Genomic DNA, 16874 nt, shown 5'->3' on the forward strand with positions numbered 1-16874 from the left:
TCAGCTATAAAATAAAAAATACAGGTTTACAAAAATCTGACTTTAGCTGAGCTGTCATGGAAACAGAATCTAGAAGAAAGCCTGCAAATACAGTTTGTTTAATTAAGTTTATTGTTCAACAAGTTCGAGCTAAATAATAATGTTTAATGACGTTTATTAGACAATGGCCCAGGAGAATTCTCCATTCTGATTGGCTGCTGGATGTGCGTTATAAAGTGATACCGCACGCCTAAAAAGTAGTTCCGGTCACAAAGCTTGAATCTTCTGTATCACTGCACCGGCTTCTTTAAAACAACCTTTATCTTCATCATCTGGACAAAAACAAGCGGTAAGAAGAGAACTTTCTCTCTGAACCGATGCTTTATTTAACACATTGAGATCATCAGCATAGATATCGCTTTCCTTTACCGCTGCAGTCGTCACGGCACAGCTCCACATAAGCCATCCAAACCGAAAAAATAACAAGAATAAAGCACTAAAATCTGATTGAATATGTAATTCTTTTGTAAGTGGCCATGCTGTAAGCAGGTTAAAGGCCTTCGACGTGTGTAATATCAGAAATGAACGCACTTGGTGGAAGCAACCGTCCTTGTTTCCTTTAATAAAGTATTTAGCAGGTTAGGGCTAAACTGTAGTTCTGGTGTTGACGTTCCTTGAATTGAACTCTCCAACCATTTATGCACTTACAGTAATTCTGTCCGATATTGCTGCTGAGAAAAGCAGCTTTGTGTCGATGACAGTCGTCGAGTTCTTACCAAAGCACCAGAGCAGCTTTTCTTTGCTTCAGGATCAGCTGGAATGGTGTGACCAGCGTAAACCGTTGAAGAGCGTTATTCCGTGCCGCTGGCGACAGCTCCGGTGTTAAAGGGTTAAACTTTTCTGGAGGAGAAAAATGGGGACTAACTAACGAGCTCCAGAGGTCACCTGATGGATCACATCTGGCTTGCCCTTTATTGTTTTTAACAAGCTTCAGTGCAGGAGACGAGCTGTGACGCTGCCCTCTACTGGTGGCACCGACGCTTCCAGAACTTCCAGAACCTCTCGCCACTTCGACCGGGCCAACAGACTGAAACAGAGAGGAGTTCTCCTGCAGGCCGCTCACAGTCGGGTTTCCTCCTCTACTCGTCTGAATCAAACTCAGACGGCTCAGATTCTCGACAGGAAATACGTCGGAATCGTAGAAAACTGACAGTTTCTTCTTTGATCTGAACTGTGTCGTTGATTAAAACAGATTTTTATTCAACCAGCAGGAGGTTTTCTGAACCTTTAGGCGAGTCACGCCGCCTCTACCTACGTTTGACGCATTTTCCACGTATGTGATGCCAGTCTTGCGTGATCCATGGGTGATACTTGCGTTCGTCGATTTGAGCAGATGTCCGTCCAGAGTTTTGGCCGACGGTTCTTTACATAAACTCGGTTTTTAACTGTTCAGTTAAGAATTGCGCAGTTTACACGTATTTAACACAATTTCTACACAATTATCACGTCAATATTATGCTATTGTGCGTAACTTTTGTGAGATGCAAACGCAAATGTGTGTCTTTCCACACTGTTCCACGTTTGTCTGACGGACTTTTCATGCATGGGCCCAGAGAGGAGCTGCTGCCCTCCTTCCCACCTGCAGCCTCACGGCGTGCTCCTGCTTCCTCTTCATGTCGTTGATGTACCAAGCCACTGCTGTCATGGTAACGATGGCGTCCTCCACCACCTCGTACCCGGGGTCATTCTTATCGAAGTGCTTGGAGAGTTCCTGAAAAGACGACATCAGAATATCAAAGGTTGGTTTTGGTCAAAGACGGACGGACGTGGTGGCGAAGTGTCCGTCCTCAGCTTCATCACAGAAGATCCAGAAGTCTTCACAGCCGCCATGCCGACCTGAGCAGAACCGATCTTCTCTAATTGACCTTTGATGAGAACTTAAGGCAGAGCAGATCAGGAGAGGCTCCAACCTGCACCTGATGTCCTTCTGCACCTTGAGGTGGGCTTAGACCAGAACCGGGTTGGCTGTGTGAATGTTTGGGCTTTGCACAGAGCCAGCACTCAAGATTAGGGGGATCAGGGGCCCCTCAGTCAGGCTGAGGGCCCCTAGAAACCATCTGCTCTAGATTCCTGAGCTGAAGACACTGAAAAAGCAACCAACTGAATTTTTGCAACAGTTTGGTTTGAAACTACGAGGTCTCTGATCCTGATGGATGGATGGATGGATGGATGGATGGATGGATGGATGGATGGATGGATGGATGGATGGATGGATGGATGGATGGATGGATGGAAAGCATGTCAGACACGGACCAAGGAGGTCTGGAGTTTGACACCTAAAAAGGAAGCTTCATGTGACAACACAGCTGGAAACCTGAGGGTAAATGAGAAACGGTTCCTGGAACACCAGCATCATTTCAGCTCAAATGCGTTGGAAGACCCACCTGGAGCAGCAGATGGTATTTGAGGATTCTCTGAACCGGCTTCAGCAGGTACGTCTCCAGCGGTAAAGAGTGATTCAGGGTGGTCTGCCGCTCCTGGAAGAAGCGGACCAGGGTTTCGTTCTTCATGCATTCCTTCAGTACCGCCACTGAGCTGCAGGGGGAGACACAGAGAGAAAACGGTTTTTCAGACACTGGACCATCGGTTTTGGAGGCTGTTACGGCTGTGGCCGTATTTGGTTTTGGTTTGTTCTGTTTGTTCTGTGTTTTGTGTATTATTTATTTATTAGAGTGGGACTTCAGTGTTTTGTGGATCTTTGTTTGTATGTCTGTGATTATTTACAGGTGTGGTGCATGAAGGTGTGGCCTCAATTTGGAACAAGCTGGCGGAGGCAGCCTTTAAAGCCACCACTTGGACCTCCAGCCAGTGGGAAGGGAGCCTTACTGCAACAGTCTCCACTGCAGCTTGGCCCTCTTCTCCATCTTGTTTTTGTGCCCACTCTGTTTAGTCTTTTGGTTTATAGTTATGTTAAGTGAAGCTGTAGGGGTGAACTGCCATTTTGTTTAGTACATGTTTTCTCCTGTTTTTGTTAGGTTAAGGAGGTTAGTTTTTGTCTTTATTTTCCGTTTCCTTTGTACAGGTAAGATTACATGTTTCAGTTAGTTGGGGTTTTGTTTGTTATTTTGGCCTGGGTTCACCCTGAAGCCTTTTAGCTTCACTTTTAGTTCTTGTAGGATGTTTATTTGTAAATAAATTTGACATATTTTTATGGAGACATTTGTTTGGTGCTTTTTTTTAAAGTCAACTTTGGTAGCCAAACCTTTACTTTTTTTATGTTATGCTCCCCCAAGCACCCCTAGACATAAAGGGGGCGTAACAGAGGCCTTTTACACCCATTAAGAAGTAAAATAAAGAGTGTGAAGAAAGCCAGATGTTTCCAGGAGAGATAGGAAACATCTTCATCCATCATCTGACAAACATTTGTCTCTACACAAAGAGGAAGAAGAGTTCCAATAGAAAAGCAGAGGACATGAAGACAACGATGCACTGGAGGATGGATTGAAGCCAAAGAAGCCCTCCAGTCTAAAAGCAGGAGAGGTGAAGATGATGAGGGGGATCTGGGAAACGATAAAGATGACGAAACACTTCTGGATCATCTTCATCAACATGAAGAAGAAGGAATAGAGACGAGGGATGGAAGCAAAGTCAACCCGTGAAGAAAGTAGAGACAACAGCAAAGGAGGCAATGAAGCTGATGACAACAGATGATGAAGGACAGCAGAGACCTTCTACTCTGAGGAACATTCATCACAACACAAGAGAAGGAGCAGGGAAGACAGCCGGCGGGTGGAGGTGCTGTGGTAATGAGGGGAGGAGATGGAGTCTGTCCTTCTCCAGACGGACGCTCATCACGGACGGATTTGTTCTGCAGACGTCAGCAGCCCGCCTCTGAAAACTACACCAACCCCGAGACACGAGACAAAGAAACTTCCTTTGTGTCCCCCCCCTGACACGAGCAGAACATGGTGCTACCGCGTTGTACTGGTGACCCCATGTGCTGGTTCTGTGGGTTGTTCGGGTCCGTGGAGGCTCATGGAGAGGAGCGTCTGCATCTTCGGAGGAGCACAGGCGTGTCTTTCAGTTCCTCTGAGACTCGTATGGCCTCCTCAAGGGTCATCATGAACATGGACAGTTGTGGGACTCAGAAGGACTCATAAGGACTCCTGGGATATGAAGACCAAGACACGATCAGGATCTGTTGAGGAGGATCGAGGAGGGAAAGGCCGACCACAGAGGGAGGCGCTCTGTTTGGATCCAGGTTCTGCTCCTGCAGGAACCGACAGGATTGTTGACCCGTAAAGTCACACACATTCACACGCATGTGCTTCTGTTGAAAATCATCCTCCACACTCTCTCTGAATGAAGCTGTGATCTGTCATCCAGCACCGCCGCCGCCGCCAGAGCCCCCTCGGCCCCCACAGCCTCACCTCAGCGTGAAGGATGTGCAGCATATGGATGAGATGAAAAATGCACTCCAGAGACATTCCTGGAAAAGTGCGCTTGGACCACTTCCACCTTCTGCGGCTGAAAGTGGCCTCCATGTGCGCGCAGCGTTCCGGAGTCTGCTGCTGGGCGCCGTGACCCGCTGCAGTCCTTCAACAGAACCCGAACATCTCTGCTGCACATCAGCCGCTTCCTGAGCTGAACATCCTCCCCGCCGTCATCATCACCGGGAAGTACGTATTCTTGACGGTTTTCTTCTTCCATCACCTGACTGAGGGCAGGCAGACCCTCCTCATCGTCCCCCTCACAACAGGAAGCAGCTTGAAAGTTGAACCCTGACCTTTTAGGGAAAACATTTGGGTTACTTTCTGACTTCTACATGTCAGCTGAGGTGAGAAGACTTGACCTCTGATGGGCTGAAGATGTTCAGGAACATGATTCCTGACATGTCTGACAGATTAATCATCACTCAGATTTGATCTGGAGGATCTTCTTTAAATGACCAGAAATGATCCTTTCCAAATGTTTGTATCTTTGGTGGTTCGGCTGTTTCCTGACTCTGATCTTCTGCTCCACCCATGTGGACACCTCCATGTCACCTTTGACCCTTCCTGCCTTTTGTGCAGCAACATTAAGACCCTCTGTGCTGTAAATGTGTGAAAAGAAATGCATGAACTCATCGTCTGAGTCATTTATCCCCACATCCGTCGCTCACGACGCGAACATTCAGGCTGAAGATTTTTGGTGGAAACATTTGGCTTCCTGTCAGGCTGCGTGAGCACATAAAAGGAATCTGCATGAGTTTCTCTGGAGGACAGTGTGGACATAAAGCCGCAGCGGAGCCTGAACGCTGGAAAGGTTTCCATGAAACTCTGTCTGCTGCTGTCAGCTGGAGCGTGCAGATCTTCCAACGCCGTTTATCATCTGCAACCTCTGGGTTCGTCTGAAACATCCGCAGGTAAAGTCTCTGCAGCAAACCGGAGATCTAAATCTTCATTTAAGGGAAAAACTCCAACATTTACCAAAACAAGAAGTAAATTCTACATTTGAACTGATTTCTGTGATCCTTTTCTGGTGGACGCTTTGATTTTCCTCCTGTTCTTTCATGGCCTCCTTTGCAGTATTACTGTGAAAGTATTCAACCACAGACCCCCTTTCTTCCCTACAAAGTCTTAGGTGCTGCTTTCAGCACCAGAGAAAAGCCAAACAGAAGCTGCAGGAAAAACTCGACTGCAGACTAATGGAACACGCAGAAAGGAGCAGAAGACGGTTGTTCAGCATGAACGGCTTCTTCTTTGGTGGACCTACGAGGAACTCTTCCAACAAACAACATGCTTCAGCAGAAGTAAATCAAACTTCCCTGGACGTCTGGAGGGAACAGCAGAGAAACTTTGCCCCCTCTTTCCCTCTAATTGGGGTTCTGCTCCCTGATTGGGCCAGCTGTGACCTTTGGACTGCATGTGACCCACCTAGCATGGGCCGTCCTGTCACCGGTTTCCAACCAGGTTCAAGGGTGACGTCGAGATGAAAGCAAGCGCTCCGACTCCAAAACAAACCCGCAAACCTTCCCGGGTTCTCCAAGATAAACGTTGGTGCGTGTTCACTTTCTGGAAGAGTTCCCCGCTTTGTTCAGATGTGCCCCCCCTTTCCTGACGACACAGCTCATCAATTCAGACCATTGCAATCTGCATCTCCGTCCAAAGACAGTTGAGCAGAATGAATGGCCTCTGCACGCCTCGGCGCTCCCAGTGGATCTGCAGCGAGCTCCTCGTCTGTGAATGTCATCGATGAGGCCCCGCCCCCCCCCATCTCTCTGTTGCATTCCTCAGCCTGCTCTTGTATTTGTCTTGTTCCGGTTCCTCACCGGAACCGAACGGGTTCCCGGCGGCCCGACGCAAAGTTCACAAACCTGCAGAGGAGCGGTTTCCCTCCAAGTCCGGCCCAGAGGACGTCAGCGGAAAAATGACGGCTCCTCTGGTACTTCCATTACGGTGCACATCCAGAGCCAAAAGCCCAACAGCCGCGTTCAGGATGGAGGATAATGACCAAATGTTGACTCTTTCACGGCAGCTTCAGGGAGAACTCCTGCCTCCGAGGGGTAAATCAGATCTCTGAGCCGCTTCAGCTGCTGATGCTCAGCGGGCGACCGAGACAAGAGAACTAACAGCAACCAAAAACAGTAGAGCTCCCAGAGAAACTGAGGGTCCCACAGCACCTGAAGACCTTCAGCAGGAGTTCCTGTTTCCTCGGTGAAACTATAAATCCCTAAGAGGTTGAGGACACGATCTTCCTCACATCTGTTCTCCCAGCATCCCACTCCTCCAAACCTCTCAGTCGGGAGCTCGTCTACATCCTTCTTTCTTTTGTTGATCTGCTGCTGAGCTTGAACCCTTATTGAATGTAAGACGTCCGGGGCGGCAAAACAAGCCCACATCATCAGCCATCCACCACCATGCTTCAAAGTCAAAGATAGGTTTGTTTAATGCAGCAGAAAATAAGTATTTGGTCCAAAACTGAAGTTCACGTCAATACTTTGTTATGCAACCATGGTTTCAATGACAGAGGTCAAAGGTCTCCTGTAGGTCTTCAGCAGGTTTGGTCCAGTCCTCCATGCAGATCTTCTCCAGGGCTGGGATGTTTGGGGACTTTCTAACTCCCCCCACCAGATCTCTGTTGGATTCACGTCCGGAGTCTGGCTAGAACCCCACCGAACCCTGAAATGCTTTTCTCGAACCCCCTACATGGTTGCCGTGGCGATCTGTTTGGGATCATTGTCTTGTGTGTTCACGGATGCACTTTCAGTGAGTTCTTGAATGGTCTTGAATGCCGAGTGTGCAAACAACTTTAAATGCTTAGATGTCCATTTCGCAGAATATCACCGCCATACCATGATGTTTCCACCCCCGTGCTTTACAGTGGCTTTGGTGAAGATGCAACTCAGCCTTCCTTCTCTTGCAAACGCGACAAGTGACGTTTGTACCAAAGAGTTCCGTTTTGGTTTCCACTGACCATGTGACTTTTCCCCAATCCTCCTCTGGATCGTCCAGGTGGCCTAAGGAGGACTTTAGATGGGTCTGGACATGTGCTGGTTTAAGTGGGGGGACTTAGTGTGGTACTATAGTAACCTTTGTTTCTGTGGTCCCAGCTCTCTTCAGGTCATTGACCGATTCTCTCGTGTGGTTCTGGACCGATTCCTCACCGTTCTAAAGCTTTGCTGTTCCACCAGGTGAGATCAAGCTTGGAGTTCCAGGTGGTGGAAGATCCTCAGTGATCTTGTTTTTAATCAATTTGCTAATAGTTTCTCAGCGGTGAAGCAGCAGTGACATCAGAGCTCCTCAAACCAATTGGACTTTGGAAGTCCAACCTGCTCCATTGGACGACAGAACGGTAATCAAACAGAAATAAAACCTTAAAATCAAACATTTGGATATTTACTTTGTGCCTCTGAATACTCCTTCTGAAACTAATCAAATGTATTTCTGGGGCATCAGATGTTTCGCCTGCAGTTCACTTCATCTGCATCCTTGGCCCTACTTTGACCTGTGTTGTCTCCATGGAAACCAAACGGATGGAAAACAAATCTTTGTAAATCTGATACATGAGGCTGAAATCAAACTGTCCTGCATGTTTGCAGTTGTAAAATCCCTGCTGTGCGGCTGCAGAAAGAGTCCACATCTGGATGAGTGGAGCTTGAGGGGGGGGGGCAGCTTTTGCAGGCCGCCTTGGGCTCTGCCCCCCAACAAAGATGGCCGCCCGCTTCAGCAGCATTTTCACGCGAGGTCTTCCGCTCCGATGACGGACTCTGAAGAGAGAAACCGGCGCGTATGCACGGAGAAAGGCCGAGATTTGGGCCTCCTTGGCGGCCCAACATCTGTCTGGGAGACGGATGGGAGAGCCGAAAGCAAACGAAGACGGGAAAAGAGGAGGAGGACGAGGAGGAAACTCTCCAGAGGGTTTTTCCACTGCATCCGTTGGTCGTCAAACACAAAGAACTGAGGAGAAACGGCTGCAGTTTGCAGAAAAAAATCCTCTTCATGAAGCTCAGATCCGGTTCTGCTCACATCGTGACCCGGTTTGATCCTGAGGTACCGTGTTTTTCTTGAGTATTGGAGCACAATCATTCAGATAATCCAAGCCCCCTCTTTTCAGTAAAAACCTGGTTGCAGCCCGGGTTTGTGGCGTTTTACCGCCTCAGCACCGGTTCTGCTTCTCTAAACAGGCTTTTCATAGGTGGGGAAGAACCATCTTACTTTGGTGTTTGTGGGGGTGGAGCTATTTGGTGTAAAAAAATAAGCTTTTGTTTATAAAATGAAGCTGCTGGATTAAGAATCGTATCCAATAAAAACCAAAGAATGATCGGAAGACCAAAGAACCAAATCTGAATCTGTAGAGCCGATCCTCACGCAGCTCGTCAGCCTGAAGGCGTCTCACCATCTGGTCCGTCGTCCATCATTCACACGAGGTCAGACATTCAGCAGAACCAGAACTCCTCTGAGTTAAATCCTAGTGGATCAGGATCCAGGCGGGAATCTGGTTCAGGTTTGGAGAGGAACCTCCTAAAATCAGCAAACCTTCATGCGTGTTTTAGGAGCAACGTGTTTCCACTCCACGCTTTACTTCTCCTCATAAAACAAACTCTCCACGCATGAACGAACACACAAGTCGAGGAGCGGCGTGGTTTCTGTCTGACCGCCGCCGTCTGACTTCAACACGGAAGGTGTGAGCGTTTTAAAAAGTCGATTTTAGTTGCTGTCTCTGCAGCATTGTGTCGACACACCGACTGTCAACATCTCAGCTCCCACTAAACGTACCGAAAACCAACTTTCTGCCAGCAGAGCTCCAGTTAATTTCCAGCTTTACTTTCATTTTTCTCTTTTGCTGAAGATAAAGTTCCAACAGTTTAGAAAAAAGCATTCCTATTTAATGTTTTCATTTCAAACAACGTTTGGTTATGAGATTTATCGGAGAAAGAAACATCAAAGCATTCCAAAAAGAATCCTAATTGTTAAATAGCGGATTATTATTGTAATTATGGTCTAAAAAAGTGACTAGAAGTTGAATCCCTCCCCAAACCCAGGAAGAGGAATTTTAGGATCTGGCTTCCAGGCTTCAGTTTGAGGCTAGATGTCATTCTACAGGATGTGAACTGGATCAGAACTGCTCCGGTTTCCCCACAGGAACCATGTAAACTACGGCCTGACGCTTGGTTCGGACACATTCCAGCAGCAGGCGTCGGTGTGAAAGAGGTTCCTGTTACTCACTTTGGGTAGTTCATGCAGTACAGCGTGTAGATGTCGAAGGACTCGTTCTGGAAAAAACAGAAAGAAAAGAGTAAATTCAGAGGAGACACCCACAGACAGGGGGGGTCTGGAGGTTTTAAAGCATCTGGAATTTAACATTTAACAGAAATCAGGAGAAAAATGAATTCATGCAACTCAAGGAAATTCATCCAAATCTGAATATTAAACCCGCTCATGTCACTATTTCCTAATAAACCATTTAATCCATAACTCAGTTTAGCATCACTCTAGACATAAACAACTCTGAAAATATCTATTTTGTTATATTTGGAAATAAATTCAGGTATGAAGGGGTTAAGACCCTAAGATCCTCCGTGTTCTGGAAGCTGCAGTGCCAGCCTGGGGAACCGGACCTTCATCTCTGCAGGACTGGACTCTTCCTCCAGCAAATAGTTTCTCTTTCGGCTTTTCCCATCTGGGGTCGCCACAGCGAACGAGTCGCATGGGAAATTTGGCAATGTTTTACGCCGGATGCCCTTCCTGACGCAACCCTCTCAAAGCAACCGGGCTTGGGACCGGCATAGAAGTAGAGAAGGGAACAGGGAGCAGCCCGGAGTTGAACCTGGGTTTCACGGATGGAAGGCACCGCAAACCAGCACGAGCTAAACCGGCTCCCCTTACCTCCAGCAAATAGGAGAAGCTGAAAAGCCGACGAAGCAGAGCGGAAGCTTTGAAGCCCGTTGGTCAACCGGCGCTGCACTCACCCTTTCCACGAAACACTCTGCGATGGCGGCCGCGTCGGGCCTCCTCTCCAGGTCCTCCAGGAGGTCACTGAGGACGAAAAGAGACAGAGTTTGACTCCGAAAGAACAAAAGCTGCCGTTCTCCCAAGGTCCAGCATCCGTGGAAGACCTTCACAGCATCAGACACACCTGAGGACGTCCTTCAAACCTTAACCAGGGTTAACCCCAACCCAAGAGTATGGAGAAGATGATGCTGCTCATCTGCTCAGAGAACGTCCATCAGGCACAAACGACCTCTGAACCACAAACATGTCAGAGATGGAGACATTTAGCTAAAAGTCACAGAAAGAAACCTGAAACTTCTGCAGGTCTCAGTGATCAGGAGAAAAACCTGATCTCTCTCTGAGACAACAGAAGAAACATCAAGACTTCCTAAAACATAGCTGCTGAACCCATGAGACCAAATGAGGGACCAGAAGAACCAACAACCAAACACGGAGGTGGATGTCCAATGATGTGGGCTGGTTCTGCAGAACCTGGATTGAACATGAGCTCCTCTATGATTCCATCTGCGTTCAGATGAAGCTCAAAGCGGGTCTTGAAGTCAAGTCAAGCTCATTCATAAAACAGCAGAGGCTGACCAAAGTGCTTAACAACACAGGAGAAAAGACAAAACAATCTAAAACAGACGTGGGCACTGAGGGCCGCATTCCTGCATGTTTTCCAGCATACCCTGCTCTGGCATGTTCTAATTGGCTGGACACACCTGAACCAGGTAATCAGCCATGAGTAGGGCAAGACTATCTGGAAATCATGCAGACACACCGGCCCTCGAGGCCTGGAATTGCCCACCCCTGATCTAAAACAAACAGCATAAAAAAATAAAAACATCAACTCACACTGAGTTAAAAGCCAGGAAGAAACAGTGAACAGGTTAACCTGCCTAACCTGCATAGGCAGTGGATTCCACAAGCTGGGTCAGCAACGGCAAATGCTCCATCCCATCTGAGTTTCTACCGCGTCCTTCATGCAGGAGCAGCTGGTCAGCTGATCTAAGCGGGCGGGAAGGGTAAAGCAGCCGTAGCAGCTCAGAGAGGTGGGCGGAGCCAGACCATTTAAAGACTTAAAAACAAATAAAAGAATTTTAAAACCAACTCTCAAATGGACAGACAGTCAGAATTGGTGTGATACGCTCTCTCTTCCACGTTCCAGTTAACAAGCGTGCAGCAGCGTTCTGCAACAGCTGGAGACGGGACAAGGATGAGTGAGGGACACCAAAGTACAACCAAACGATGATCCAAAAACACCAGCAGCAGATCCAGACTGAGCAGCAGAGGTAGACCTTCAGGGACCTGAACCTACAGCATATGAAGACAGATTAACAATCCCCTTTAGAGCCACAGGTTCCCTCTGCAGAGAAGATCAGGGAGGAAGAAGGACTGAAGAAGGGAGGAAGATGTTCAAAGGCGGCTCTACGGCCAGGAGATGAAGAAGTCAAGCAGAAAAGGACTTCCTGGATGAGGATCAGTCCAGACCAGGATCAGCAAAGAGGTGGACTCTGACCCCCCCTGCTGCAGATGTCTTCATGATCTCTGAGAGATCTGGACCTCCTAACAGAGTCACACTCTTATTTTCAACAGAAGAAGCTCCAGCTGAGCGACGGCGCTTCCATTTAAGGTTAGAGTGACGCTGAAGTGCAGAACAGCTGGAGGGCCTTCATCCTCTTCCTCCGTTCCCACAGTCCCTCCTCATCCTCCTCAGCCTTCGTCTCTGTTTTCCGTCTGACTCTTTCCAGCACAGATGTGAGGAACCTTCCAGCAGCGCTGGTTTCTCCTGGAAGTGTGGAGCCAGAATCCTGCACGTCTGAGATGATGTGAGCAGACAGGATGACGCCTGGAATGTGCAGACGTTTAGCTTTTCTGTAAAAACCAAACTTTACTGAAAGGATGACGTTTGCAGACGCGCCTGCAGAAGTGTTGTCGTCCTTAGAAATACTTGTGCCAATCACCTCAATCTACCATTTTGATTGGTTTTTGGGTCATTCCGTATAAAGTCCTCAAAGTTCCCCCAAACGGACCTTCTCCATCTCAACCTGAACTTCAGCAACTAACAACAAACCCACGCCAAGGCGGTGTTTGGGTGAAACTTCAGGAGTTAAGGAATCACAGAAAGAAAGCAGCAGACGCAGGTGGAAAGCAGACGGAAAGCAGATGCAGACAGAAAGCAGATGTAGGTGGAAAGCAGATGCAGACAGAAAGTAGACGCAGACAGAAAGTAGACGCAGACAGAAAGAAAATGCAGACAGAAAGCAGATGCAGACGGAAAGCAGATGCAGGCACAAAGCAGACGCAGACAGAAAGAAAATGCAGACAGAAAGCAGATGCAGACGGAAAGCAGATGCAGGCACAAAGCAGACGCAGACAGAAAGCAGATGTAGGTAGAAAGCAGACGGAAAGCAGATGCAGGCAGAAAGCAAACACAGACAGAAAGCAGATGCAGACAGAAAGCAGATGTAGGTGGAAAGCAGACAGGGAAGCAGATGCAGGCAGAAACAGACGCAGACAGAAAGAAAATACAGACAGAAAGCAGATGCAGACGGAAAGCAGATGCAGGCACAAAGCAGATGCAGACAGAAAGCAGATGTAGGTACAAAGCAGACGGAAAGCAGATGCAGGCAGAAAGCAGATGCAGACAGAAAGTAGACGCAGACAGAAAGCAGACAGAGGCAGAAAGCAGATGTAGGTAGAAAGCAGACGGAAAGCAGACGGAAAGCAGACGGAGGCAGAAAGCAGACGCAGACAGAAAGCAGATGCAGACAGAAAGCAAATGTAGGTGGAAAGCAGACAGGGAAGCAGATGCAGGCAGAAACAGACGCAGACAGAAAGCAGACTGAGGCAGAAAGCAGACGGAGGCAGAAAGCAGAAGCAGACATTGAATCCAGCCGGCCGTATGAAGGAAAAACGACCATCCGGTCAAACGTTTTCCACTTAGGGTTGCCCCTCCCGTGCCTGTCCTTTATCTCTAAAAGGCGTCGGCGCCATGCGCTCTGATGGGGCCTCAGACAGCAGGACCAGCTTGGTTTTGTGTTCCTCAGCAGCATATAGGGGTGCAGTGGTAGGCCAGGCGACCTCTGTTCAGAAGATTGACGGTTCGATTCCTTCCTTTCCCTCCCCTATGTCGAGGTGTCCTTGGCCTAGACACTGAACCCCACCTTGCCTCTGGTGGAAGGTTGGCGCCAGTGTTCGGCAGCGGAGCCGCCATCAGTGTGTGAATGTGTGTGACAGTAAAGTGCTTCCAACCTTTTTGCACTGATGCAACTCAAAGGGTCCTTTTTTTTTTTTACACCAAATAGCTCCGCCCCCACAAACACCAAAGAAGGTAGAAAAGCGCTAGGTATACGCCATTAACCCTTGTTTTTCTCTGTCGCTCTCTTTGGTTTTGTTATCCCATGGAGATTTCTGTGACGCAGAAGCACCTGACGGGCTGCACGGCACGCCGAGTAAAAACTGAATTATGATGAAAATTGGTTACAAACAGAAAACAGATGGTTCTCACATTAAAGGCGTCCAAGTCCATTATTTCAAGTGAACCCCGGGGGAGGCATAATTATGATGGAGTAATAACTCTGTAATAACTATAACTGTTTTCCAGCCATTTGAAGATGATTGTCAGCAGAAATCATAACATGATTAGATTTAAATGTACTCAAAGTGCTTACGGGGAAACTGTGATTTGACGTCAATATTTTCTTTATTTAAAGCCAACCTTTTTTTTTTACAAATCACCAAAGAGTTTTGACATCTACAAACAAAAACAATGAGTCCAGAACCGGACTGACTTATGGACTCTGTCAGGAAAGGATCAAGGCCAAACTTTTAGAAGCTAGAAGCTTAACTGTGTTCTTAACGTAACTCCAGTGACCAACGATTGTCCTAAATCCAACTGTCCCAACTCCCAGATCCAAAGAGCTCAAAGCCAAAAGAGATCTGTCCTAGTCACTACAATACATAACGTGCTGTATAGACTGTATATAGACCGTATGTACCACTGACTGTTCATGTGAGAACCAGAGTAAGTGTGACCCCCGACCCCAATCCAGAGTCCAATTTTTCCCCATAAGGACGCCGCCAAGTTGGTTCGGATCTGTCTGAGTCAACGTTTCTATGGCAACCATTCTCACCAATCAGGAGTAAGCGTGTTGGAAGGCCACAGTGGATTTTGGGGGCCAAAGGGCTCCACCCTCTTTTATCTCAGCCTCTGATTGATCAGTTTATAACTTGAACTACAGAAAACAATGCCCTGAAAAAAAACCCAGGATTATCAAGAAGATGCTGGAAGACATAAAACGTAGCCGAGCAAGAACGGTTCTCCTGACCAATAGAACGTTTATGTTTCTATAGAAGTCACTTCCTGTTTGGGTTCATCCAGATCTCATACACATACACGTATAATATCTATAATCCATAATATACATTAACTAAAATTCTGACACACCCTCAGATTCAGCAGAAAAGCGGGTTCTGTTTCCGGGTCACTGCTCAGAACTCGTGTCATCATTCAGCGGTTCATGAACATTCATGGCAGAAAAAAAATCATTTCTTTCTTGCTACTCTTTAAGAGTTTACTAAACGCTCTTTAAGTGGCTTTGCTGCTGGTTTTAAACGGGAGTTCAGCATCAGAATAGCATCAGCTTAACCGGACTGAAACCTGCTTGACTCCGGATCTGGGCTCACAGGACTCTGGTGCTATTTGTGAGTCTGTGGGAGAAGAAGCCGAGATGATGAAGAGGAGTTTTCATTATATGCAGGTGACGGGGGGCTGAATGTTGATTTGGTTCTAGGAAAACAAACAAATTCCTTTTTTTAAGAGACGGCACGGCCACAACTTTTCCCGTTCTGACATTTTATCCCCAAACTGTCAGAGTAATGCTGTGAATTTGTTCTTTTTGCTCTAAGTGCCTCTCAGAGAGATTGATGGTATTTAGAGAAGAGGAATGAACTGTTCAAAGCTCTAAACCCATCCTCTCCAAAGGGTTCCTTCACCTCTCTGGGCCTGAAACACCCGACCTGGATAAATCCTGACCAGCATGCCGCTCCTCACGGCGCCCTGAGACGAGCGTGACCACGACGCTGCCGTGACGAGGAGAGATGAGCCCATCAAACACAAACATACATTTGCTTCCAAAGAGCTCAACTGTCCATCAGTCAGAAACAAACCCATCACACTGATGGAGAGGAGGACAAACAAATAAACCACCTCCTCCTCCTTCCTCCTCCTCTTCCTCTGGCGTCAGGCCTCATTTTGTGGCAGTGGACCGACCTCATTAGTGGTGGATTGTGGGAAAGAAAGAGGGAATTCTGGGTGTTTTCTTTGTTTTAGTGGAGTGACCACAGAGGAAGAGGAGGGGGACAAACGGAGAAAAGCATTCAGACCGAAGAAACATGCAGATCATGAAGAGAAGAACACAAAGAAAGGAAAAGGCAGCTGATAATTAGAGACAGACGCAGAAACTTTAGAAACGTGGGAAAAAAGTCAAACATGTTCAGATACTTTCAAGAAAGACAGAACTCCTTCAAAATAAGATCATCTACAACATTTGATGTATTTTCTGACATTTTTACTTTATTATTTAATCAAAAACCATAAGAGAGCTTCTACGGCAGGCTAGGAGGGTCAAAACACTCTAGACTTGAAATAGGTCACCGCTCTTTTTAACTTTTAGACTACATGCTGCCCTCAGTCACCCAGACGACACTCCAGGTTGACCGGAATTTGCTCCGCCCACCTCAACATTTTCCCCCAAAAGGAGTGTTTAACCTGGATAAGGTGAAGTACCTATCCACCAACGTGCCTCAAGTTTGAGCTCCAATAAAATACAAATCATCCTGATGAATCAAGAAAATGAAATATATTTAAAAAACTGGACTTTTTAACTCCAGAGCTTCAGCTCCTGTGTTGACGTCCGCTGAATTTCTGTAACGCTTCTACCGTTTATGCAATTGACGTAATTCTAGCGGATTCTGGATCTTTTCTTCTGCTTGACACAAAATGAACGAAGTCACTGGCTGTCCCGACATCAATCCACTTCTTTTTTTTCTTTTCAACAAAATAAAAAACACAAATTACAATACACAAATGCACTGATCAATTGGTCAAATCACCCTATGGAGAGGATCCAAACTCGAGCCAGTGCTGTTCTCATTAGACATTAATGATCTACCAGAGCAAAAACATCCACATACAAATGTATGCTGATGATGCAGTAATATTTACACCTGCTGAAAGTTCACATGAAGCTGGCCACACTCTTACTTCAGCCGTGGTGCAAGTCCAAGACTGGCTCTCAAAGTCTCTTTCTAAATACCAAGAAGACCGTATGTATGACCTTCTCCAAACAACCCAACCTACAGACCAACTCCAATGTTTGTTTTTTGGGAAACGAGGAGCTTGAATTGGTTCAAGAATAT

General features: G+C 47.1%; 1 protein-coding gene across 5 annotated transcripts in view; it reads right to left on the reverse strand.

Annotated features, from left to right (window-relative positions):
• The window catches only part of plekhg2 (pleckstrin homology domain containing, family G (with RhoGef domain) member 2), a 71078-nt gene that overhangs the window by 3773 nt on the left and 50431 nt on the right, over nt 1-16874 (reverse strand). For all 5 annotated transcript variants that reach the window (XM_023961330.2, XM_078929797.1, XM_078929796.1 and 2 more), the window contains 4 exons: nt 10430-10496; nt 9687-9733; nt 2424-2574; nt 1619-1750 (listed from right to left, as the gene is read on the reverse strand). In XM_023961330.2, coding sequence (XP_023817098.2) covers nt 1619-1750; nt 2424-2574; nt 9687-9733; nt 10430-10496 — 397 coding nt within the window. The remainder of the gene's footprint in view (nt 1-1618; nt 1751-2423; nt 2575-9686; nt 9734-10429; nt 10497-16874) is intronic.

This window comes from Oryzias latipes, chromosome 13 (assembly GCF_053564925.1).
Source record: "Oryzias latipes strain Hd-rR chromosome 13, Olatipes_Hd-rR_3.1".
Lineage (NCBI taxonomy): Eukaryota > Metazoa > Chordata > Actinopteri > Beloniformes > Adrianichthyidae > Oryzias > Oryzias latipes.